Source organism: Diceros bicornis, chromosome 12 (genome assembly GCF_020826845.1).
Source record: "Diceros bicornis minor isolate mBicDic1 chromosome 12, mDicBic1.mat.cur, whole genome shotgun sequence".
Taxonomy (NCBI): Eukaryota; Metazoa; Chordata; class Mammalia; order Perissodactyla; family Rhinocerotidae; genus Diceros; species Diceros bicornis.
This window is the reverse complement of record NC_080751.1, coordinates 32,448,297-32,472,809: the sequence shown is the minus strand read 5'-3', so window position 1 is coordinate 32,472,809 and position 24,513 is coordinate 32,448,297. Positions and strand designations below refer to the sequence as shown.

General features: G+C 34.7%; 1 protein-coding gene across 2 annotated transcripts in view; it reads right to left on the bottom strand.

The window, feature by feature from the left end:
- The window catches only part of PSME4 (proteasome activator subunit 4), an 88,448-nt gene that overhangs the window by 20,502 nt on the left and 43,433 nt on the right, over nucleotides 1-24,513 (bottom strand). For both annotated transcript variants that reach the window (XM_058551242.1, XM_058551243.1), the window contains exons 16-33: nucleotides 24,403-24,472; nucleotides 23,514-23,581; nucleotides 22,385-22,600; nucleotides 21,519-21,676; nucleotides 19,909-20,004; nucleotides 12,687-12,742; nucleotides 11,778-11,834; nucleotides 11,504-11,559; nucleotides 11,312-11,410; nucleotides 9,876-9,938; nucleotides 9,432-9,527; nucleotides 8,306-8,437; nucleotides 5,758-5,967; nucleotides 4,548-4,684; nucleotides 3,411-3,464; nucleotides 2,973-3,102; nucleotides 2,210-2,291; nucleotides 326-479 (exon numbers count right to left, since the gene is read on the bottom strand). In XM_058551242.1, coding sequence (XP_058407225.1) covers nucleotides 326-479; nucleotides 2,210-2,291; nucleotides 2,973-3,102; nucleotides 3,411-3,464; nucleotides 4,548-4,684; nucleotides 5,758-5,967; nucleotides 8,306-8,437; nucleotides 9,432-9,527; nucleotides 9,876-9,938; nucleotides 11,312-11,410; nucleotides 11,504-11,559; nucleotides 11,778-11,834; nucleotides 12,687-12,742; nucleotides 19,909-20,004; nucleotides 21,519-21,676; nucleotides 22,385-22,600; nucleotides 23,514-23,581; nucleotides 24,403-24,472 — 1,934 coding nt within the window. The remainder of the gene's footprint in view (nucleotides 1-325; nucleotides 480-2,209; nucleotides 2,292-2,972; nucleotides 3,103-3,410; nucleotides 3,465-4,547; nucleotides 4,685-5,757; nucleotides 5,968-8,305; nucleotides 8,438-9,431; nucleotides 9,528-9,875; nucleotides 9,939-11,311; nucleotides 11,411-11,503; nucleotides 11,560-11,777; nucleotides 11,835-12,686; nucleotides 12,743-19,908; nucleotides 20,005-21,518; nucleotides 21,677-22,384; nucleotides 22,601-23,513; nucleotides 23,582-24,402; nucleotides 24,473-24,513) is intronic.

Here is a 24,513-nt window from a genome sequence, read left to right as displayed (position 1 = left end):
GCAGGTTTAGGCATGTGTAGTATTAATGGGTAGGAATATAATTCAGAGCCACTATTAACAAACTCCTCAGACATATAATAGTGGGACTAAGGAAGTCTAAGGGTTTCAGCAGAAAGACAAGGAGAAAGGCAGGATTGAAGCATAGCACTGCCAAGAGCAAAAGAAAAAGAAGAAGAGGGAAAAGGAAACAAGCTGGAGATTGTGTATCTTTGGTGGCAGAGTACCTCTAACTGCTTCAAGTGCCTCTGAACCTCCCCAGAAATCCAAAGATGATAAAACAAATTATATCAAAGATAAACTGGGTGCATGGCAAGGTGCAACTTACCGTGGCCAGGTGTAGTATCCCCAGTGAGTTTTTTCCACAAAATAACTTGATTCCCATTCTTTTTTAGTTCTTGGTATACTTTTGCTATCATAATGCAACCAATGATTATCAGGCCTATCACCAGCAAGAATTTGGGTGGGTTTAGGATATCCACCTAAGGAAAAGACAATTACATTTGATGAACTTAAAAATATCCATGCAATAATTATTCTCAACTTTCACTCAATAGTACTAGTGTGGCTTTGTCGTCATAATAGGAGTCTATTAAAATGCACTCCTCTGCTACTGGTGGCCCAGGTTCAGATCCCGGGCGCACACTGATGCATTGCTTGTCGGGCCATGCCGAGGTGGCGTCCCACATATAGCAACTAGCAGGATTTCCGACTATAACATACAACTGTCTATTGGGGCTTTGGGGAGAAAAAGGGGGGGGGGGAAGGAGGAGGATTGGCAATAGATGTTAGCTCAGGGCTGGTCTTTCTCAGCAAAAAGAGGAGGATGGGCACGGATGTTAGCTCAGGGCTGATCTTCCTCACCAAAAAAAAAAAAAAAAAATGCGCTCAAGGCAAGACAACATATATTATGAGGCATTTCATACCAGAGGGAAAAAGATGGGATTATCCACTAATGGCGTTGGGACAGTTATTTGTGGGGAGAAAATCAAGCATGATCCACACTTCATTCCTTTCACCAAAATTAAAAAGACTAATTTTGTCAAAACTTTCTAGGTATGAATTAATTTCAGACTTACAGAGCTCAAAAAATTCCCATATATTCTTCACCCAGATGCCCCAAATTTTAACATTTTGCCATGTGTACTTTGACACTCTCTCTCCAGACACATGCATGCGCACATACTTGTTTTTTGGAACCATTAAATATTCATTTAATATGAGACCTACAAACATGTGTTTCAAGTGAGGGTAAAACAAGATTAGTAGTAGGGAGTATAAGGAAAGTCTTTCCTACATTTAGTTGACACCATTTTATATTGTTCTAAAATAAAGACGGTGGTACATAGCTATGCGCCCCACCCAAAGGTGGGGGTGGGGGAGAACTGAAGACAGCTATTTAAATATCACACGAGTTATCAGAGATAAAAAATTTGGTAGCCAAAGGAATAAAAATGATATTTTTTCCTCCAAAATTAAATTTTTTTTTTTCTGTTTATATAAGATTACTGTTTAAAAACTCTGATAATACAGTAAGGTAATAAAGAAGAAAATTAACCTTTCCCCTAATTCTACCACCCAGAAAGAAACTTTTTTTTTTTTGAGGAAGATTAGCCCTGAGCTAACATCCATTGCCAATCCTCTTCTTTTTTGCTGAGGAAGATTGGTCCTGGGCTAACATCTGTGCCCATCTTCCTCTACTTCATATGGATGCAGCATGGCTTTGATAAGTGGTACGTAGGTCCACGCCCATGATCCGAACCTGTGAACCCCAGGCCTCTGAAGCGGAGTGCGCAAACTTAACCGCTACACCACTGGGCAGGCCCCCAGAGAGAAACATTTTACATAGTGATGTATTAATGGTAATAATATTTTAAGCCTTTGAATTACAGTTTGATAAATAACTAGTATAATTGCTTAGTTGGTGAGACAAAAAAGCAGTAGATGACATGTTTGCTCAGAGTGTGCAAGAGGTACATGTATTATGAAGACATAAAAGGTCAATCTATTTTTATAAATACTTTTTATCACTCATTTTTACTAAGTCAACTGTCTTCCCTTTCTATTATTTCATACTTTGTATTAAAATCTTTCTATACTTCTATACTTTGTATCGAAAAATATTTGAGATCAAGAACTATAATTTATACACCTCAAAGAAATTTTCCAGTTTGACTGAGAACCGCTATAAATTACATTTGGCAGTACTTACTGATTTCATAGGGGTTGATGGTCAGCTTTTTGTGGGTTCTTTTTAGCTGTTTAAGAATACCAGCAACAGCTGAGATCGCCATCTAGAAAAGAAACAGGTAAGGTACATATAACAAAAAGTTTAAATCTCTTAAATGGTTGCCTGCCTTGGTCAAAGCAGAAGCTAGATTCTGTTTCTTTCAAAAGTAGAGACACACCTCACCCATTGACATCTGGTGGCACGGCCACATGAGTGCTAAATCTGACTTGGAATGAGTCATTCACAATTCTGATTCTTGAACCTTCATCCATGCTAGTCTCTGCCTAGAAAACTTGGATCCTTTCTCTGTTAAACCAATACCTGCTCATTCTTCAAATCTCAGCCTAACCATTTCTCCCTAAGGGTTTTCTCCAATGTACTAGGCTAGGTCAGTCCCATCTTGCACCCTACCTCTAATACTTTGTGAGTAAAACAAAAAGTTACATCCTCAGATATCTTCCCCTTCCTGTAACACTTCATACCTATAAGTAATTTTTCAAAGTCAGTCTCTTCCACTAACCTATCAACTTATTTCCTGCTATACCCCCAGGGTTGAAATGCAGTGCCTGAGCACGTCATGTATTTGTTGGATGAATTATTATCACCTCTGAACCAAGAGATGTAGATTTGAAATCAATACAATTCAACATATTTATTAAGTGTGTCTTGTTTGTGAAGAATTTAAAGGCTTTGTGTGAGGTAAAAATTCTTTAACCCAAGATTGTAGCTAAAATAAGGTATCTACCTTTCGAACTACAATTGCATCATGGTTGAGATTCTCAACAAAAAAACGTATGGCACGAAGAGGTAACACTCGGTCATCTCTCAAGAGTAGAGACAGAAGCCCAATGCCTATATGTTCAAATTTCCAGGGCCTGAAAAGGAGAGGAACAAACAAACAAACAAACAAACAAAATCACAAAACATATCACTCATAAAACCACTTAAAAAAAAAAACAACACTCTATTTGAAACATTAATTTTAAGTTTCCCAAGAATTAAAATAGGTATATTGAAGAACACTGCTCCTATCATTAGCCCCAAACTTCTCCTCTTGGTCTTCTAAATTCACGAATCAGACTACAATTTTTTGTGACACATGCATTCATGGCCTATAATAGTAGAAACCTCCTATTTTATTTAAGATAAAAGCTTCAAGAACTAAAAAAAATTTTGCACTTACAGATTTCTCTGCTCCACACCATCTAGCAAACTGTTTACCAAATTTTCATAGTTCCTTAAGAACAAAAAAATTAAGGTGAGATATTGCTTTAATACAACACTAAGATGAACATCAAATAACATAATATAAATTCAAATTCTGGCCAGATTCACCCTCCCTTGACTTCTCATCACCAGACTGTAAAGGACCTGGTGAGGAGCAAGCCAGAGTGAAAGCAGATGCGTGAACAGCGACACTGGGAAAAGACCATGAAAGCAGAGAGAAAACAAAAAAAAGTGCTAAGTACATTGAGCAACTCAACTATTCCCAAGCGGACATTCAAAAGTAAATTTATGAGTAGTAATCAGTTAAGAGTGGTCTCCTTATATGGCACTCCAGGTATACATGAAGTAGGCTATAATAAGAGTTTATTATTTCTACAGACATGTTAGAAAAAAATTCATAAGTACATTCATAAGGCAAAGACAAAATCAAATGAGGAAGGCTCCTGCTTGCTTGAGTGTTATTACTGAACCCCTGATGTGCTTTGGTTCCAAAAATGTAAAAAGAGTTTACAAATATCCTGATACCAAATCTGCATAAATTTGATCAAAAAGTAATTATTCTAAGAGCTATGAAGAGATACATGTGTTGAACTTGAATTCAGGATTTAATCACTGATATGTGTACTAAAAAAAAAAACAAAGAGAATTCACATTGCGCCGGCTCCATGGCTTAGCGGTTAAGTGCACGCGCTCTGATCTGGCGGCCCGGGTTCGGATCCCGGGCACGCCCCAAGGCACCACTTCTCCGTCCAATGCGAGGCCGAGTCCCACGTACAGCAACTAGAAGGATGTGAACCTATGACATACAACTATCTACTGGGGCTTTGGGGGGAAAAAAATGAATAAATAAAAATCTTTAAAAAAAAAAAGAGAATTCACATTGAAAAAAAGACATGATATTAAGATAACTTTAAGATGGTATTTTCCAATTCCATAGCATCCGAACAATAATTATCTCCTAAGATTTTTGTATTTTTTTCAGAATCAATGTGTAAATTTCATTAGGTAGTTATGGTGCATCTATATTTTAGAGATATTTTAAACCTACTATCTATAACGTTACCCATCTTGACAAGCAGGCATTCATAATTACCTTAGGGCATCAGCATTCTTTTCTTGTTGGCGTTTAAGTCCTTCTTTAATTTCCTCTGAGCTAAGCATTACCTGGTTTGTAGAGGGGTTTTTTGATTGTTGAAGTAATTCTGCTGTTCCAACACATGACTTTGGAATCTTATTAAAAAGAAAAGCCAGGGGAAAAAATGAAGTGCTGACACATACTACAACATGGATGAATCTTGACAACATTATGCTCAGTGAAAGAAGCCACACACAAAAGGCCGCATATTGTATGATTCCATTTATATGAAATGTCTATAACAGGCAAATTCACAGAGAAAGAAAGTAGATTAGTGGTTTCCAGGGGCTAGGAATATGAGGGAATGGGTGCTGTTACTGGGTACAGGGTTTATTTTTGAGTGATAAAAATGTTCTGGAATTAGAGTAGTGATGGGTGCACAACCCTGTGAATATACTATTGACTACTGTGAATATATAAGCACACAACATTAAAAGGGTGAATTTTTTGGTATGTGAATTACATCTCAATTTTTAATTTTTTTTTAAAAAAAGAAAGCATAATCTCATGACAGTTGCGAATAGCAAGACTATGTTTTATAGAAAAGGAATACATTTTTAGAGCAGTAGTTTTTAAACCAGAGGATAGATGTCAAACATAATCACTTTAGAGAAGAGGGGGCTTCAACTGCACCCACATCTTTTACCTATCCCCATTCCGATGGGTGTGTAAATATGCATTTGAAAATTCTTAGATGATCTGCTCCATCTTTCCATTTAAGCACCACTGAACCTGATATTCTTTACTTTTTCATTTGCCAAATCATCCAATTTTAATTTGCTTCACTATAGATTTTGAACCCTGTGGTCAATCTTTTGTGACTTTGGCTAGTATGAGTGAACTCCTAAAATATAATCAACTCGTTGAAAAATGAGGCCACGGACATAACACGGGATAATGGTAAAGGCAACAATGTAATAACTCTCTCTGGCCTCTTGACAGAAAACAACCTCCCTCTCTCCTGGCCACACTCCAATTTCCTACTCTACCCTGCTATCCACAGTAATCATCACCAAAGTACAAAAAGGAAACAGAAACAAATGCTTTAAAAAAAAAAAACATTGGAATCAAATACCAAGAATATTATTACCTAAAACAGAAATATAAAAAGCATTTTAACAAGGCAGTATTTCCACTAAAATTTGAATAAAAAAATGGTTTTGCTTACTGTGAAGTCCAAGCCAATTGTTTCAAATTGCCGATGAATCTTTTCTGCAAGATCATCAAACAGTCTCACTATTGATGGCTTTTCCAGGGACATTGCTTTGCTAAGCCCAGAAGAAACAATTGCTGGCCAAGTTTGTACAATACAGTCCCAATCATGAAGGTTTGCCAAGCATACACCACTGTGATTTCCAAGGAGACAATACAAGGCACCCTGCAGGAAAAAAATGATTTATATGGGAAAAATAATAGGCACCATTTAATTGTAGTCAACCCCATTACACGTTATTTTTAAATTTACTAAACTTTAATTATTTAAATGCTTGATACTGGTTAGTAAAATAGGTTCACACATTTAACATGTTACTTTCAGAAACTTGAACTTATTTAATTGTCATCTAGTAATATTTTCTCTAAGTCATTTAATAGAAGGTTGGCTGAAAGTACGGCTAATTAAATAATATAGAAAAATAAGGATGTTGTTTTTAAGAACAAAGCTTCCATTCCAATTCTATTCTACTACGATTATATCATAAAGGCCACGATGCGCCGGCCCCGTGGCTTAGCGGTTAAGTGCTCGCACTCCGCTGCTGGCGGCCTGGGTTCGGATCCCGGGCACACATCAACATACCGCTTCTCCGGCCATGCTGAGGCCGCGTCCCACATACAGCAACTAGAAGGATGTGCAGCTATGACATACAACTATCCACTGCGGCTTTCGGGGGAAAATAAATAAATAAATAAAATCTTTAAAAAAAAAAAAAGGCCACGAAATGCGCCACTCAGCATGTTAGGGCATAATGTTTTGAATAATTTCTAAAATAGCAGTTAACATTGGGTTGCCAAGTATTTTCCTAGGTATATAAACAGTAGATTACTTAATTATACTGTGTACTTTTTACTCATAAAAATTCAATTAATCAGAATGATTCTGATGACAATAGGTACCCCTTTTTAAGGTACCCCATTTTAATGAAAAGAGCTATTAGTACCAAACTAATAGCTGCAATTTCCTGAACATTCACCCTAACTCAATTCCAATCAGGCTTCTCATCCACCCTGCTGCACTCCACAGCTCTTTACAGGTTCTTATAAGGTCACTGGTAACCTCGCTTTTACTGACCTTATAGACATTTTTCAATTTTGATCTTACTTGACCTGTCTGATTGTCCATTTAAACTGCACTCAACAAGGTAAAAAACATAGCACACAATGAGTTACACCTTCTACAACACTCATGAATTACAGCTATATTGGGGGTCAGCAAACGTTTCCTATAAAGGGTCAGATAGTAAATAGTTGGCAATACAGTCTCTGTTGCAACTACTCGTCTGTCATTGTAGCATGAAAGCAGCCAGACAATACATAAAGGAATGGACATGGCTGTGTTCCAATAAAACTTTCCTTACAAAAAGTTAGCAAATGAGCCCATGCTATAGTTTGTTGACCTGTCTTCCAAATAAGCTTCAAGGAACAAGTTTAGTTCTCATCTTAACTCTCTCCAGAAAGCAAATGACACTGCTGATTGACTTTTCCTTCTGGAAAGATCTCTCCTTGGCTTCTATAATTCCTTCTCGTGTTTTGGTATCTTTTTAATCTTTCCCTTCTCAGTAAGATCTTCTTGGACTTCTAATGGAGTTTTCTCAACACTTGTCCCCTGGTCCTGTTCTCTTCTCACTCTTCTCCTAGGCTCTCTTACCCATGCCCAGAGATCTGAATTATCATGAACACACACTGAAATGGTATCCTTCAGCTCCAAACTCAGATGTCTAACTGCCTACTTGAAAATGCCTCTTAGCTTATGGGAACCACTTCAAATTAAACTTGTCCAAACAAACTAATTCATCATCTATGCTCCATGTTCTCTCTCTCTCTGATGTACCAAACAACCAGTTGTACAATCCAGAACCTTAATAATTTTGATACCTTTTTTCAGTCCCCTCATATTTAACCACCAAGTCTTATCAATTCTCCCTTCTAAATCACCTTCAACCAACCCATTTCTACCTGATGGTATATTTCACTTATACTCTATTGCTTCCTTGTGGGATATAGTATTCTCATCTGTGTCATTCCCTTCCTTCTCTGATCTAATCAGAGAAGCTTTCACTCAGTTGCTCAAACTTACCATGCTTCTTCCTCTCTCAGGCCTTCCTTCATGCTGATCACACTCCTCTAAACTTTTGGTTTTCCATCCCCCTCTCCCATAAGGCCAGCCAGGCTACTCATTCACTGGCACTCAACTCAAAACTGCATCCTACATTTTCTACACCGTACCACCAATCATAAACACAGGTAAATAAATAAATAATTAGGGAGGAAAAAAGACTAAATCTGTTTAAAGGTTAAGTGTACTGATGTCTTCAACTTACTTTGAAATACATAAAAAAAATAAGATGGATGGAGAGATGGACAGATATGTGATAGCAAATATAGCAAAATATTAACACAGACTCTAAATGGTGAACATATAAGTATATACTGTAGAATTCTTTCAATTTTTCTGTATGTTGGAAAATTTTCACAGTAAAACAAAACAAAAAACCATATACCTTGAACTGCTGTTGCGTGACATCTTGTCTGTTGGGCCGTAAGAACTCCAAAACCAAGGGAATGATATCTCTGCAACAGAAGTTATATGCTCCCAAGGCAGCAAAAAATGTTTGCTGAGCCTTATTTCTGACCTGGAGAAAGTATTATTAACAGAGAACTTTTATTAAATGGTAGACAAACTAGAAAAACTTTTAAAATGAATTATCAAAAACAAACCCAGGGTCGGCCCGGTGGCGCAAGCAGTTAAGTGCGTGCACTCCACTGCGGCGGCCTGGGGTTTGCCGATTCGGATCCCTGGCGCACACCGACGCACCGCTTGTCAAGCCATGCAGTGGCGGCGTCCCATATGAAGTAGAGGAAGATGGGCATGGATGTTAGCCCAGGGCCAGTCTTCCTCAGCAAAAAAAAAGAGCAAGATTGGCAGATGTTAGCTCAGGGCCGATCTTCCTCACAAAAAAAATAAAAATAAAAAAAACCAGAAAAACCTGATGCTTGTTTAAATGCTGTAATAAGAGAAAAATATATTAAAGCATATGCGTTAACAAAAATGAGTAAGTTATTTTTATCAAAAGGAAAGCATATTACCAACCATGTCCATGGTTTAGGTTATATTGGTTCAAATATTTTTGATAAGGAGAAACTGAATGGAACTGATATGTATTTGTTAAGTAATATAATCAGCAGATTATACCAAAGTTTTCATTGAGTTACTTTTGATGAGAACTCGAGTCAGATTTTCTGTTGCGTCTATACAAGGAAAATTAGACTCTCCAAAACACAGAACAACTTAACCACAATTCACATGGTGGCAGTGTCCTGAAATCCAAGCATAACGCCTAGGAGCAATTATATGGCCCTCATAATGTGATTTAATTAAGTGGCAGCAACATCACACTTAGCACTTTCACCTTTGATTAAATTACTTTCAAAATTTAAGAAATAATTACAAACAGCACAAATAAACATTAAAAAAAGACTAGCAAAATTAGCTTGAATATATTTGCAATTTGAAAGATATTTTCTCCGCCAATAATTTATTTAAACTCTCTTGTTAAAACGAGGATATTTAGATTGCATGTAACAAAACGGGAGTGGGGGAGAGCAGAGTGTTTTGACTAGCCTTACCTGACTGTATGAACTTGTAGATAAACGAAGAAGATCTCTGATCATATCTTGATGTATCTTTTTGTATTCACAACCCTCAACAGTTAGTGTTCGTAGCTGCAAAAACAGTGTAAATCAAATCTCAAAGTTTTTACTAAAAGTTTATTTAATTATGAAGTTACACAAATAAATATTCATCTGGAAAACAGTCATTTAAAAAAGTCATCATGGGGGCCAGCCCCATGGCATAGTGGTTAAGTTCAGCACGCTCCACTCCAGCAGTCTGGGTTTGCGGGTTCGGATCCCGGGCATGGACCTACCATCAGCCACTCATCAGCCTCATCAGCCATGCTGAGGCGGTGACCCACATGCAAAGCAGAGCAAGATTGGCACAGATCTTAGCTCAGGGCTAATCTCCCTCACCAAAAAGGAAAAAAGTCATCATGATTTACAAAAGATATTTACCTCATGCTGCAACATTACTCTGTCAATCAATAATGCTCTGATATGTTGTTTTTTCCCATGGAGCTGAAAAACAAAGTAGCCAACACATCAACATTTTCCATAAATGACAACTCAACAACGGTTTCCTCTGAATCCCTTAATGTAAAATATACTATTTCAGTTAATTTTGTGGCTTATAGTAGAAATATCCCCTTTAAATGGCTCATTCAACAGCCTGTTTTTCTCTGATAGTTTATTAATGGATCCATGCATGGGAGAGCAACGAAGTTGCTCCTTATTCAGTCAAATACTAAAAGTACAAAAACCGCCTACTAAGAAAATTGCTTGACTCTGTTACATTTATAAATAGCCCTTTCTGGGTAATTGCGTATGTTTACTACAGAATATATCTTTTATTTTTCTAAAAATTATCTTTTCAGCTCTCCTCTACCCTCAATCTTCCATGCTGTCACTAAAGGCAGATATCTGGAACTCAAGGATTGTTTCTCTTTCATGTCTTTATCTCATTAATCATCTAGTCCCCATAATTCCTTCTTTTTCAAAACACTTATCTCCATCCCACTGTCAGTGACTTGATTCAGACTGTATTTTCCATCGGGACTATAAGAGTCTGCCCTCCCTGCTTCCAGTCTTAATCTCCTACTACTAATTTTTCACACAAGTGGCAGAGTTTTTCAAAATTCATAGACTTGAATATGGATCTTTCCAATATTTAAATCAGATCTACTTAAAAACTTTTAATGACTCCCCCATTGCTGAATATAAAACTGAAACACTTTCTTGGGACAAAACTATAAATGACTAGTTTATATTACCTTCTGCCACTGTTCCCTAAAGCATGCCATGTCTGTATATCTCCTGCCCTTTTACGTGCCATTCCCTCTGTCTAAAATATGTAGCATCCCTTGCCTAAACAATGAACTTATACAACCTTTTTAGACTCAATTTAAACAAAAGTCTCCTATAGAAGAACACTGCTATGAACATCAAATGGCTGACGTAAGTATTCTTTCTTCTGTGCCCCCAGATTAGCTTGTACTGACTTCTGGAGCACAAAATAAAATAAAAGATATATTTTTCTCAGATCTACATAAAGTGCAATGCTTTAAAGTCATGCGTGTGGACAATTCCTATCTTTTACTCCTTCAGGTTCTTACCTGAAGGCAGCCTGAATGCTGCTGCCAAGTTATCATACTCCAAATTCCCACTGAGAGTTCAGAGACTATCATGGAAACTGACATAAGAATTAGCATCAGGAAAATACATTTTTTTCTAGGATTCTTTTGATTATACCACAATTTAATATTTTAAAATCTACTATTTTTACTTATAGGGAAACTTTCTCTGTACGCTGAACAATCGCTAAATCAGGAGGTTATATCAATATTATACGCCTTTAAAAAAAGTAATTCAGAGTTTTAGGTGAAAATACTGACCCGATTTTCCATTGATTTCTTTACTAGGTTAAAGCTTTTCCAACGGGAGTCAAATTCATGTTTGTGAGATCCTTGGAACTGCAAAAGGTCTCCAATAATCTGTGTCAAAGAATTTCAAATTTTATATTTACAAGTCATCACGTCAAACATGGTCATATTAATAATTATGCAACTATTAAATAACAATTGTACCTTTATGATAAGAAACAAGGACTTGGTATCATCTTCTGAATTATTAAGTATGTGGTCTATAATAGGAGGAAAAAAAGGATTTTTGTTAAAGTGGTTTGAAATACTATAGGACCACTGATATATTAGTTAAAAATCTATTAGTTAAGGAAAAAAACACTACCTAATATTCTCACCATTTAGAATAAAAAAATGTTAAGTAAAAGCACATATGCTATAGAATAAAATTCCTAAATATTTATTAATAAAAATAAGTTAAATGCATATATGTACTTACTAAGAAGTTTCCTTATGACTCTAGCAATTGCTTCTCGGTGGTTCTCTCTGGATAGATCTATTTTTTGAAAAATGAGAAAAGGCATTTTAAACACATTGACTGCTCCCCAGACTGTTAAAAGTTTATGTCAAGAAGAGATAATCCAGGAAAAAAACCAAATGGATCTGCCTTTATCACAGTTGGATTAGTGGCTAGGCATGATACAGAGTAACTTTTAAAATCTTCACATTTACAACTTACCCATAAAACTTGACTCAGCAGGCAAGGAGGAGAGGGAAAAAGCCATCTTTGCCAATATTTCAAAGACACTATTCACTAATTAGAAACCATAAACGCATAGGATTCTCTAGTTAGTTAGGGGTGACCCAAATCAAGCAAACAGAAATTATATCCTAGCAAATTAACATATAGAACTAACTGCAGTGTTAATCTAGCAATAAAGAAATGTGCTCAAGTCCTATTGTTAGGTACAGAACATTAAATTAACATAATAAAATATGTTCTACATAAATATTTATATAAAATTTTACTATGATAGAAAAATATAAAGATAGATAGAATATATAAGGGTTATAGTATTCCCATTCACATCAAGTATAATATACCAGTTCTAAAGCAATTCTAAACATAAATGAACATTACGATATATCAGAGTCTGCCTCTGCCTCTGCAGACAGAAAGCACCCAAATATTTATTTACTGACCCAATTTCTTTTACTGGCTATTCTTTTATAATAATTTTCCAGTTTCTCCAGAAAATGCAAAGATAACTATCACGTAATTAATATTCATTTATATATAACAAAAGACTACAAAAATTTTAACTACAAAATTATTCTATATTAACTCTTGTAGAGTAATTGACAAAAATAGTCCACACAGATTTACTCAAGAGTAGGATTCACATACCATATTCAAGTCCCGTACACAACTTTGTCTCGTCCAAGGACACCATACTCGGTACCCTGTACAAAAACAAGAGTGCTTGTATTTATTAATAATACCAATAAGAAAGACTAAAGGGAAAAGTGTCACTGCTAGAATGTTTAGATCAAAACAAAGATGATGCTCTTTTAACAAACACAGATTTCCCATCTTTAATACTTTAATTCTTTACTATCCTTCTGAAGATTAACGCTATCTGTTTCAGTAAGGACAATATTATTCATCTTAAAGATAATGTTAATTAAATTTAATGACTGTAGGGGGTAAAATTCACCACCCAAATGAACATAATACTGATATTCGATATTCAAGGGTAAACAAGCTTAAATCTGATAACATTTATACGAAGAAAAGTCAGCTGCTTTATAACGGTATAATAAAGCTTAAAACTAGATACAAAACTCACAAATTTTACTCTAGAATATTATAGCAGACAAGCTTCGTTAGATAATCATTACCCTTCCTCTTAAAATGAGACAAACTGATCTCTCCTACCATTTGCAGTAAAATGCCACTACATTTGAAGAAGTTCAGATGTAAAAACACTGCATTTCCTAACTAAAGATCTGCCATAAAGAATTATGTTACCAGAACCAGACCCAGCTAAACTCATTAAATGGTTAAAAATCATTTTTTAGGTAGGTATGTAAGAACAGATCTTACTGGGGAATATAAACCTTTATATCTGAAATCTAAATCTTCTTCAATGAAAACTATACTTTAATTTTCAACGTTTTACTTCAAAATATGAGATTCAATTCAATAACTTTTTATAAACAAAGAGACAATACTTTCTAAGAGGATGAACATAGGGAAAAATGCCAAGGAAACAGGGAGTAAGCATTTCCAATATAGGGCCAATTAGTAATAAACATAAATTTTATAGTTATTATTCACCACCCATGAACTATATACAGCACTAGTAATGCAGACAACACTGTTTCTAAATCAACATACCCCCATCTACATTGTATTTTTTTAAAAATTAAGTAAGTTATCTCTACCTTAATATTTGGTAGCTATAAATCCTGGGATTTATCTAAACGAGTAATAACATTAAGATTACTAAAATGTCAATTATTTAACTATGTTCCTCGCCATAATCTAGTGCCTAGGATGGCAACAATACATCTCAAGTTTCAAAACCAAGCCTACAGAGTATAAACAAAGAATAGTAATATTTTATAATACAATATGCCGATTTGCTTCGTAGAGACTTTCAAGATCAAATTCAAATTCCTAAAACCTGGTTTTTATTTTATAAAGCTCCAACCTTTGGCAACAGCTTGCAAACTGAGCATTCTGTAAAATTGTGTACGGTTGTAAAATATATATGTATCCAGAATCTAGTCAGTAAAAAATAAAATCAGATTCCTTTATAATGAACTTCAAAGGAAATACAACATCTCTACTGAAATTAGATTTCACCTCCAAAGAGAAAAAAGTGCTGCGCTCAAACAGTAACAAGCATAAAGCATAAGACAGTCACCCCTCCCCCCTTCCCTGGTAGAGCATGGGGAGGTGCTCGTCACAAGCTATCACATGAGAGTACATGTCTCCTCGCTGTTGCTGCGAACGTAAGTAGTTTTCTAAAGTAGGAATACAATTGTACCTTACCCAGTCCGTACCTAGTACCAAATAATATTGAACCAAGCATGCATTTTAATTGTCACAAAATTACTCTTCAAACAACATAAAAGCAATCTCTATAGTAACTATTCTGAATAATTTTTACTGTATCAAAAAAAAAAACCTATCAAAAAAAGACTATTAGTTGAGAATTTGAAATGTTTTTCTTGTATGCATTTTGGACTCTAGTAACACCAATTATACTGTGATAACATTTAAAAATAAGTCTCATCTAAGAGCCCTGATGCTAATTTTTAAAATCCACGTGTCAGTCTGAATTGTTTCCATATCAGAAAATTTGAAGAACTATTATCACTTATTCCAATTATTTTAAAATATATCAACCTGTATGAGATTTTAAAATATTAAGTAGTACCTTTAAATAAAAATAGGTTAGGCTTTTACTTTTAAAACCTGAATTAAAACACAGCTTCCATATCTCAAGTGTATAGAGGCATCTGTTTAGATATACATTTCAGCTTTACTTTATTTCTTATCCATCACAAGTTCCTTTTATGCTTATTTATCTAAGATTCAGCTTTAACTGTTCTTTTCTTATCTAATTAATTAAACTCCAATTGGATTGTTTTACACTAAATGTTTCTCAGCAAGTGTAAACACATATTTATACTAAATAGTTCTTCTGATCTTAAGAAGAATAATTTTCTAAAAGAAATCTCTATCCATTACCTAAGTAAGACTTCATGATTGTATCTCTTTGTGGCCGCATTAAAAGTCTACCTGTGCCGGGTTGTACTCTCTGATACTTAAGTCTGCTCTTGTAACTTTTAGTTATGTACATCATCTTAGCTCAACAGACTTAAAGTGCTATCAACACTTACAGATCCAAGTTTTGATTAAAAGCTACAACAGCAATATACATCATTTAAATCAAATACCATCACTCCTCCACCCCAAGTGAAATTCATTCTACTCATTCACTGGTTCATTTTACAAACAGTAATATAATTTGACCTCAGGAACTATATAAAATCCTGGGAAATAATTTCAACACAATATACAATAAATAATACCATTTGTACAATAATAATAAGGTTCAATCAGCCTCATAGCAACTAGATAGTACCAGGCCACCTAATTTACAACAAAATGTGTTCAATATTTGTGCCACTAAAAAAAAAGACCTATAAGTTTTCCACAACTATGTTATTTGTACCACTAGGATGGCAATCTTCTTTAGATCTAATTAGAGCAGAACTATGAAAATAACCACTGGTGGGAAAGAAAGGATGATGAAAAAGAAATGATTAGAACAAAAACAAAATATACACTACAAATTAAATATGCAAACAAATGCTAGATGAATTGTTATGAAACAACTGCAAACAATAATTCTTTCTGTCTGTGAGGGAAAGAATAATCTTCCCTTCCCAATCTTCCCTCCCCTCTCAAATGAAAACAAACATAAAAGTACAAAACTAAGCCACTAGTAGATTTTTCTTCCATTCAAGGTTACAACTGTTTCACAAGAGACAACTGGCCTATTTCTGTGTTCTGTTATCCAATTCAATCCTAGGGATCAATAATAGCTATAAACACAAATGAAAAGCTGGCTCTTACTCTATCATGTGAACAAAAGGCTGCTAAGTAAAGAGAAATCTTACATACTGCTAGGTTTAAAATTAACTCTGAGCATAAGAACTATTTCCATGTCTGACACACAAGCTTTTAAAAATCAATGAAAACAGTCAGAAGGTGAAATAAGGAGAAAACAGGGTTACTCACCGTGGAGTAGTAACTGTTTCCTTTTCTGTGTGCAGCTCCCCCAGCAGAGCTGGGTAGTTTCCTGGAGGTGCCAAGAGAGGTTAGCTAGCCCTGCCCCTCAGCGCATAACAACACATCCTTTCACATATTAATGAAATGGTCTCAACTCTTAGACCTTAAGTATGAATTTTCTTTTTGAGTGAAAAGTTAGTAAAAGCTGAGATCCTAAAAATGATTTAACTAAGAATATCTTAACAGATCTATCAGAGGAAAGGGGGCACAAAGTAAAGAAGAAATATTTGAGATGAAAAATGATGACTCCTCTACCTTGAGTAACCCTGTTTTTATAGATGTTAGTTTTTTGCAACCTGTGATAGCTGGTTAGACCTAAAAGATTATAAAGAGTGTACTGCAAAAGGAGAAATTAATGACAATTTGAGGATTAAAGGCAAGTGTCCAAAATTCCTGTGTGACCCTGGAAAGACATAATCCAACTTCCACATCTATAAAGGTAGAACTATGAGTATAAACTATACCACAAATATTTCTATTAAATCATTAACTAAACGTTCCAAGAGCAAAATAGAGATTCCATTTTAAGATTAATTCAGCAACCTTGGGATCTGACAAAACTGCTAAAAATTAAAATTGTACTAAACTAAAAAAGTTTACCCTTAATTACCCTCAGGGGACCTTATTTTACCCATGGAAATAATAAAATTTATAGTATGCACAAAATATTTAGTAACCCTACCATCGTTAAAGGCCAAAAAGTACAATGCAGATGCCATTAGGTATATCATTTACTTTATACTTAGAACAATGAACTCATCTAAGCTTTTTATTTTTTGTCAGTCTGCAATCACATAGCACAGAAAATTGGTTTTCACATTTAGTAGCCATTTCCCTGAACAATGCCATTTTAAGACTCTCCTATATACTCTATTAGGAACTAAATTAGATTTTCTTACAGGAAAACTCAGAACTATACTAAATTTCCACTTTTTCATTACTACAATTTTCCTAGAAGACAAATACTACTAATATATGCACAAGGCAAACTTAATAATGAGTGATTTGACAAAAAAAAATTAAAGCAGCTAGAATATTATACCTAATTGAGATTTATAAGTTTAAATTTAAAAAAAGAATTGTCTGAGTTGCTATGTGCTTCCAAAAACTGGTCTGGTATTTCAGAAAATGCATAATGTCCCATAGTACCATAGCCAAATTGTTTGTTATTAACAAGTGACTTCCTCAGGCATCTTCGGCATTACACTAAAGCATTTGTCACAATTACATGTTTCTTTTTCTCCCCCACCCGGTAAATTTTTCTCTATTTCCTTATGAAGCAATTAATGTTCAAAGTATAGAGTTTTCTTTTCATCTACTAGTTTCAAATTGACCTGCTGATCGTAATCTCCAAAAATTATGCTACAGATATTCTTTCTTTACGAGGCAGTGTGATTTAATATCACAGAACAATGGCACTATCAAGTGCAATTATTGGATTAGTTTTTTCAAATCAGTTTACATTTAGAAGATTTTAACAATTATTGACCTATACTAGAATAAGCATTTTAGAAATTTAAAAGGCTAACTTTACTTTAGGATACTTTAGTGACAACTAATTTACTATCTGCAAAAAAGTCGAAATGTTACATAAAGAAAATAAATGTTAAAAAGTCACACATTGCCAAAATAAATTAAAATGGCAGATGAAAGTGATACCAGTTAGAAACTGGTTTTAATGGAAAGGATTCTGTTAAGACCTATTTAAAAGCCCAGGGAAGACTTTATAAATTCCCTCTTTTGGGCAATTCAAAGGCAAAGGGCTTCTCATTCATCTTTACTTCTACTTTGTATCATTATTATGCTGCATAGATGTACATAACTATAAAGAACCCTAAACATGTGTGTTGTTCAATGATTAAAACAACTGAAGTTTTCCATTTTTATATTTTATTATTACGTATTATTAAATATGCAAGAAAACATTTTATATTTACACTTTAAAATATGTAAACATTATATATCTACATTAAATATAATTTTGTATCACTTCATTTTGTTTTATTAAATTTTTACTCTAAAAGTGAAAATCCAAAAACAAAACTTTTCAGTCTAAATTATCTTTCCTTCTCAACTTTTCTGGGAAAGACCTATAAAGGATACTCAGGATCAATTTTATAGTTTATAATGTATAGAATGTAGGCTAACTATCTATTTATATTCCATGGCATTCATAAAATTCTTATAACATGGTATTCTTTTCCTTATGGAAAATGCATTTCATTATATACAAACCTAATTGTCTTTATAACAACTAAATACATGGGACTTTTGTCCTGATGCACATTTATTTCAAAGGATAGAGGCTTTGCTTCAATTCACTATTTACTATAATATGCACATAGCATGAATACGGCTACATGCTGATACGAACTGCAACTGAAACCTCTAAGCCTCCTGAGCTGACCCTTCAGGAGTACATCCTAATGATCACTTAACACTAAAAGTCTAATCATATACATGGAAGAGACATGCTTTTCCTCTTAAATAAATTATTGCATTAAATGACCACACTTCTCAATTGTCAACACATTCAAGCACACCTGGACTTACTGATGCAATAAATTTGTTATGTATGCAACAGCTTCTTAGCATGCCATAAAAGAGTTAAGTTCTTACTATATTACACACTATTAAGATCATGAGGAAAATCAAAACCATTTCTGTAGGTATATCATTTTAAAATATTATTTAAAAGTAATCTCAACAAAAATGAATTTTGGTAAAATTGCTCATAATTATATCAGACTATAAAAGTGATAAAAAGAAAAAAGTTCCTTAAAAGAATCCAGCCAATTCCTATGCAAGCTTAAAGCAGATTTCTTTACCTGAAATGACCCTACTTCTCCCTCTTCCATCTAATGAGCAATCTAAAGTTCAATGCCTAGAAACAGTTTTTTGAGTGAAATAAAGTGGGAATTTCGAAAAAGTATGACGCCAAACAATGATTATACAAAATATGGGAAAGACAATCTACATTTTAAAACCACTCCTTGAAGGTTCTTAAGATTTTTGCTTCAAAATCAACAAATAATTCTCCCCTTGGTGTTTTTTGAGGGGACGGAGTTACTTACTCATTTTTATGTGATTTGCATTAACTTGCTCAGCAACAAGATGTCGATGTTGAGAGAAAATGACCTAAGATGGTATACTGAAACTAGCATCTACCTACTTAATAACTGAGCTAAAGTTACATACTGCTGATTTCCTTTAAACTCAATTTTTTTCAATTTAAATGGTAGCACTAACACTGGACTAAAATCAAGACATTCGATCAAAATAATAACACTCTGAAAAGCACTTAAATTCATAAAAGCACTTGGTAGATCTAAAAAGTTCAAAATTAAAATGAATAGCATTCAACAATTTTTACTAAAAAACACCAAAGTTTTTTTGCTACAAAATCCTTAAGATTGACTGCTGACCCAAAAAAAGTACTTTTCTTTCCTTTTTAAAGAAGAGTATTTATCTTAATGAACACAGTAAACTAACAGATGAACTTAATATCTCCAAGTTGATATTTTTAATCTGCTTAACACTGAAAGTTATTCTACCCTGGTACCATATGAAAATCTGAATAAAACCTTAGAGTTTATAGACCTAAATTGTGCTTCAGGTATTTTTGGCCTAACAATGACAAAAAGGTTAAAGTGATACAGAAACAACACCAATAGCAAAACCAGTGACTCATTATGCGACTAAGACTTAAAATGCCAAATGACAAATCAGCAAAATATGTAAAGTAGTTATTTTTACTTACAAGTTAGTAACCGGCTCTCCTTTCAGTGGAGGTAGGAGGTTTCCTGAGCCAATTAAACAGTTGTGCACTATAGTGAGACTCTGCAGAACATCATCTCTAGAAAAGATAAAAGGTGTTTTCATATTTTAGAAGACTCCAAATCCCTATTTAACAGAAAGCCTTCTACAGTCCAGGGTGAAATACAAAAATTTTATCAAGTGGGGATATACAAAACTAAGGCAAAGAAATGGCAAATGTCTTCAGTTTACCCACTTAATAGTGTCACCGATTTTAGGTGCCCCGTGAAACTCAAAGGTGGGTTTGGAAGCAATTAACTGTTTTCCCAAGTTGTTTCTTTTCCTTTTGTATATTAAGAAGATGTAACTACCAGTCATCCTGAAACTGACCAAGCCTTACCACAAGAACTATGCCCATGACCTTTGCCTTATTTTTAATGCAAAGATCTTTCCAGGAGGAGCTTAGGCCTCATTATGTGCAAGCACGTTCTCCAACTGAGCCTGTGCAAGTGAATACCCACCTCTCCCTTTTGAATATTCATTCCTCAACCGAAATAAAAGTTCCTGCTTCCCTTTGTTTGGGGATGCCATGACTTTGGAAATGATTCCTCATGGCCTCCTATTTGCTGCAAATACACTTTACTTTGTGAGACAACTTTCACTGGTGTAGAGTCTTAACTCACCAAGGAGGTGAGCTCACTTGGTTCAGTAACAATAGTACAAGGTAATTAAACATATTTACTGGTAATACTAGACCTGCTTACATTTAAACGGCTCTAAATAATCACAAGCAACAACAATCGATTGCCCTTGGTGAAGCAATTCTGAATTTAATCACCTGTTTACCCAAAGATCAATACCACTAACAAAAATGAAAAACAGCATTACAGAGGATCTTCCATCTTTTAAAAATCGACTAGCTAAACATTTACTCCAAAAAGCAGTTCAGAGTACTATATACGTGACATAAGTCAATCATACTTCTTCCTCCTCCAAGGCATTTCCTACTGAATTTGCTTATTAAAATTTCCTGGTATTTGGCACATAATAATTTTCTTACTACTATTTTAGGAACTATCAAAGATTCAAACTATGAAAGTCTAATGGTCTCAAATAATTATTTATTGTTAAAGTCACTTGGGAGAGAAAAAACTAATCTCCCACAGAGATTTCTCTAAGTAACATTAAATTAGTCAATAATATGAATTACTAAAAAGAAACAACCCAATAAAATGCAAGCTGGATCTAGAAAAACAAGCATTTCCTTTCAAAGGGGGCACATCTACACACATTTCCCAAAAGATGCACAAGTGAAACTGCTAAGGAGAAGGCACTAAAAACAAACTAGAGCTTTTCTACTTAAAATGTTTAAATATTTTAAACATTTAATTAAAATGTTTAAATATTTTAAATTTTAAACATTTAATTATAAATATGACAAAATTTGTTATATAAGGCTATATTAAATGATTTTCTAATTACATTTATGGCAGATATTCAAAACACACTGAAAATTAACACATCAGATATGCCATAGACAGAGAGAGAAAAAAAGACACAAAAAGATTTAGCCTGCCATCATACAACAATAACTGACTGTAAAGGAAAACTAACCTAGACATTTCAAGTTCTCCATCCCCACATTGCTGGAGTTTGACGAGCTCAGGCCGAAGGAAGGAGTCCAAAAGATAGAAGGCAAAAGCCACTTCTTCAGAAGAAGGAACATGCCATTGGATTCCCAGATTCCACAAGTCCCCTGGTTTACCCCAGTCCTAGAAAAGAACAGCATTTGTTCAGCAAGTTGAACAGTAGAAATAAGAACATATACATATAATGACATGAAAACATCATATTACCCCTTCATTATCACTCCTGGAAAAGGTCTCCCTGAAGAGCCATTCAAATATGAGTTTACTGTTAAAAGTAACAGTAAGCTTATGTGAGGCTACTGAATTCCCCAATAAAATTATATAGAACTGTGGCAGTTAGATATGGCATACCAAATCATTTCACATACAAACAGAAAAGAATAAAACTAGTTAGCTCCAGCACTATGTTGCACTTTCCAGGTCTAAAACATTCCAATAATAGTTTTGTTTTTTTTTTCTATTTTTTTTGTGAGGACGATCAGCCCTGAGCTAATATCCATACCAATCCTCCTCTTTTTTGGCTGAGGAAGACTGGCCCTGGGCTAACATCCGTGCCCATCTTCCTCTACTTTACATGGGACGCCGCCACAGCATGGCCTGACAAGCGGTGTGTCAGTGCATGCCTGTGATCTGAACCCGGGCCGCCAGCAGGGGAGCTCGAGAACTTAACTGCTACCCCATGGGGCTGGCCCCTCCAATAATAGTTTTAATAATCTACTTCAAAAATAAAGAAGTGACACCTTTATGTACAAGAAAAAAAATCCACGCTTTGAATCCCTTAGAAAAATAACCCAATATATCCCTGAATCCTAAAATATTGAAAATGCTTGCCTTGATAGGAAAGTATTCAGAAGGAGGCTTGTCAAAGCCACCTGGCACACTGCAGTACTCTGTAGGGTAGATAAGTGTGGTAGAACGAAGGAGGTGATGCAAAAGGTTACAAGACAGAGTGTAACCCTGCTTACAGGTTAAATGTAGGGTTCTTTGGAGAATCTTTACAAGCTGCTCCCTATAAAGAAGCAACTTCTTCCCATCCACTCGAGTAATCTAAAAAGAAGAAAAAAAACAGTTGAAGATATTTTGGTTAAAAGATCAAAATCAATAATTAATGCAAAGGTCAATGTTTGACCACTAAAGTAGCCTAACAGTGTTTCTTAAAATGACTTTAATTCATTTTAGGATTATTTTAATTATATTCTTTTTAGGATTATTTTAATTATATTCTAACAATCAATTCTTTTTCAAAATCCAAACACATTTTCTGGGTTTAGGCTCTCACATGCCATAGTAACATTCTTTTCAAAAGAGCGTATCTCCTTAAAGAGACAAAAACTTACTTAATTGGATTTATCTGTTCTTTGGTTCCCAAACTAACCAATAAAGGAAAGTGAAGTTTCATTGATGGCCAAATTTAGAATGTAGGGGAAAAAAAAACTGCCATGTTTCAAGTAATGAGTTACTCATATTAGAATTCATCAGTAAAAAGTCAAGCACAGTGTTGAATGTGAAATAATCAACAATTACCACTCCTTTGCTAAGAAGAGAATGAGATCTGACTTTTTGCAGCTATATCAAGAAATTTCCAAAACTTAAGACTTTTTATTTTTTTATTTTTATTTATTTTTTAAATTTTTTGTTTATTGCAGTAACATTGGTTTATAACATCGTATAAATTTCAGGTGTACATCATTATACTTCTATTTCTGCATAGATTACATCACGTTCACCACCCAAATACTAATTACAACCCATTACCACACACATGTGCCGAATTATCCCTTTCGCCCTCCTCCCTCCCCCCTTCCGCTCTGGTAACCACTAATCCAATCTCTGTCTCTATGTGTGTGTTTGTTGTTGTTCTTTTTATGTTTTAAAGTCAATTTTTCAGAAGAAGGATAAATCCTAAAAATAAGTCAACATTTTCATAGTAATATCTTCTTATTCCAAAGATTTACAATACCTCAGACAAAAGTTGAAGATTCCATAGTAACTCCTTGTCTAGCTCTTCTTCATTTAATACATCATCATCTAAAAATGGCAAAACAGTATGGGGGAAAAATATGTATCCAACTAAATACATCGTTTTTAACATTTATATTTAAATGTATTTAATATTTATATTCAGCTATTTCTAATAGCTGAAAAAAAGTCTCTTTTACAGAGACTTTTCATTTCTTTTTTTTTTTTTTTGTGAGGAAGAACAGCCCTGAGCTAACATTCATGCCAATCCTCCTCTTTTTGCTGAGGAAGACTGACCCTGAGCTAACATCTATTGCCAACCCTCCTCCTTTTTTTTTCTCCCTTTTTCCCCCAAAGCCCCAGTAGACAGTTGTATGTCATAGCTGCACATCCTTCTAGTTGCTGTATGTGGGACGCGGCCTCAGCATGGCTGGACAAGCAGTGCATCGGTGCGTGCCCAGGATCTGAACCCGGGCCGCCAGTAGTGGAGCGAGTGCACTTAACCGCTAAGCCACGGGGCCGGCCCCATCATTTTTTATTCATAAAGCTGAACTTGCTCCAGAGAAGGTGGAAACTCAATTTTCAAGAAAATAAACATAACCAATCAGGACTTCTGCTCCTCCACATCTCACAAAACAACTGATATTTTTGAAGGCAACCTCTGGATGGTTCTTGTATGTACGAAAATATTAATTTAATAAAGTAAAACTTCTAAGCTACCTGTCAACCTAGATGATATATTGTTTTGAGCAATTTCCCCCAACACTGCAAAATTAAAATATTGCACAGCTTAAAGAATCTACTTTAACCAAGAGAATCACTAGAATCACAGAAACCAAGAAAAGATTTTATCTAAAACTGTAAAGACAGAATAATAACCTATGACTTACTCATTGTAAGCTGAGTTATAACACCACAGCAGTGGGGAACAAAGAGCTTCAAAGACTCCTCTGGGCAGCACTGAAAACACATTTGTACAAATAAGTTTTTTTGAAAGGCAC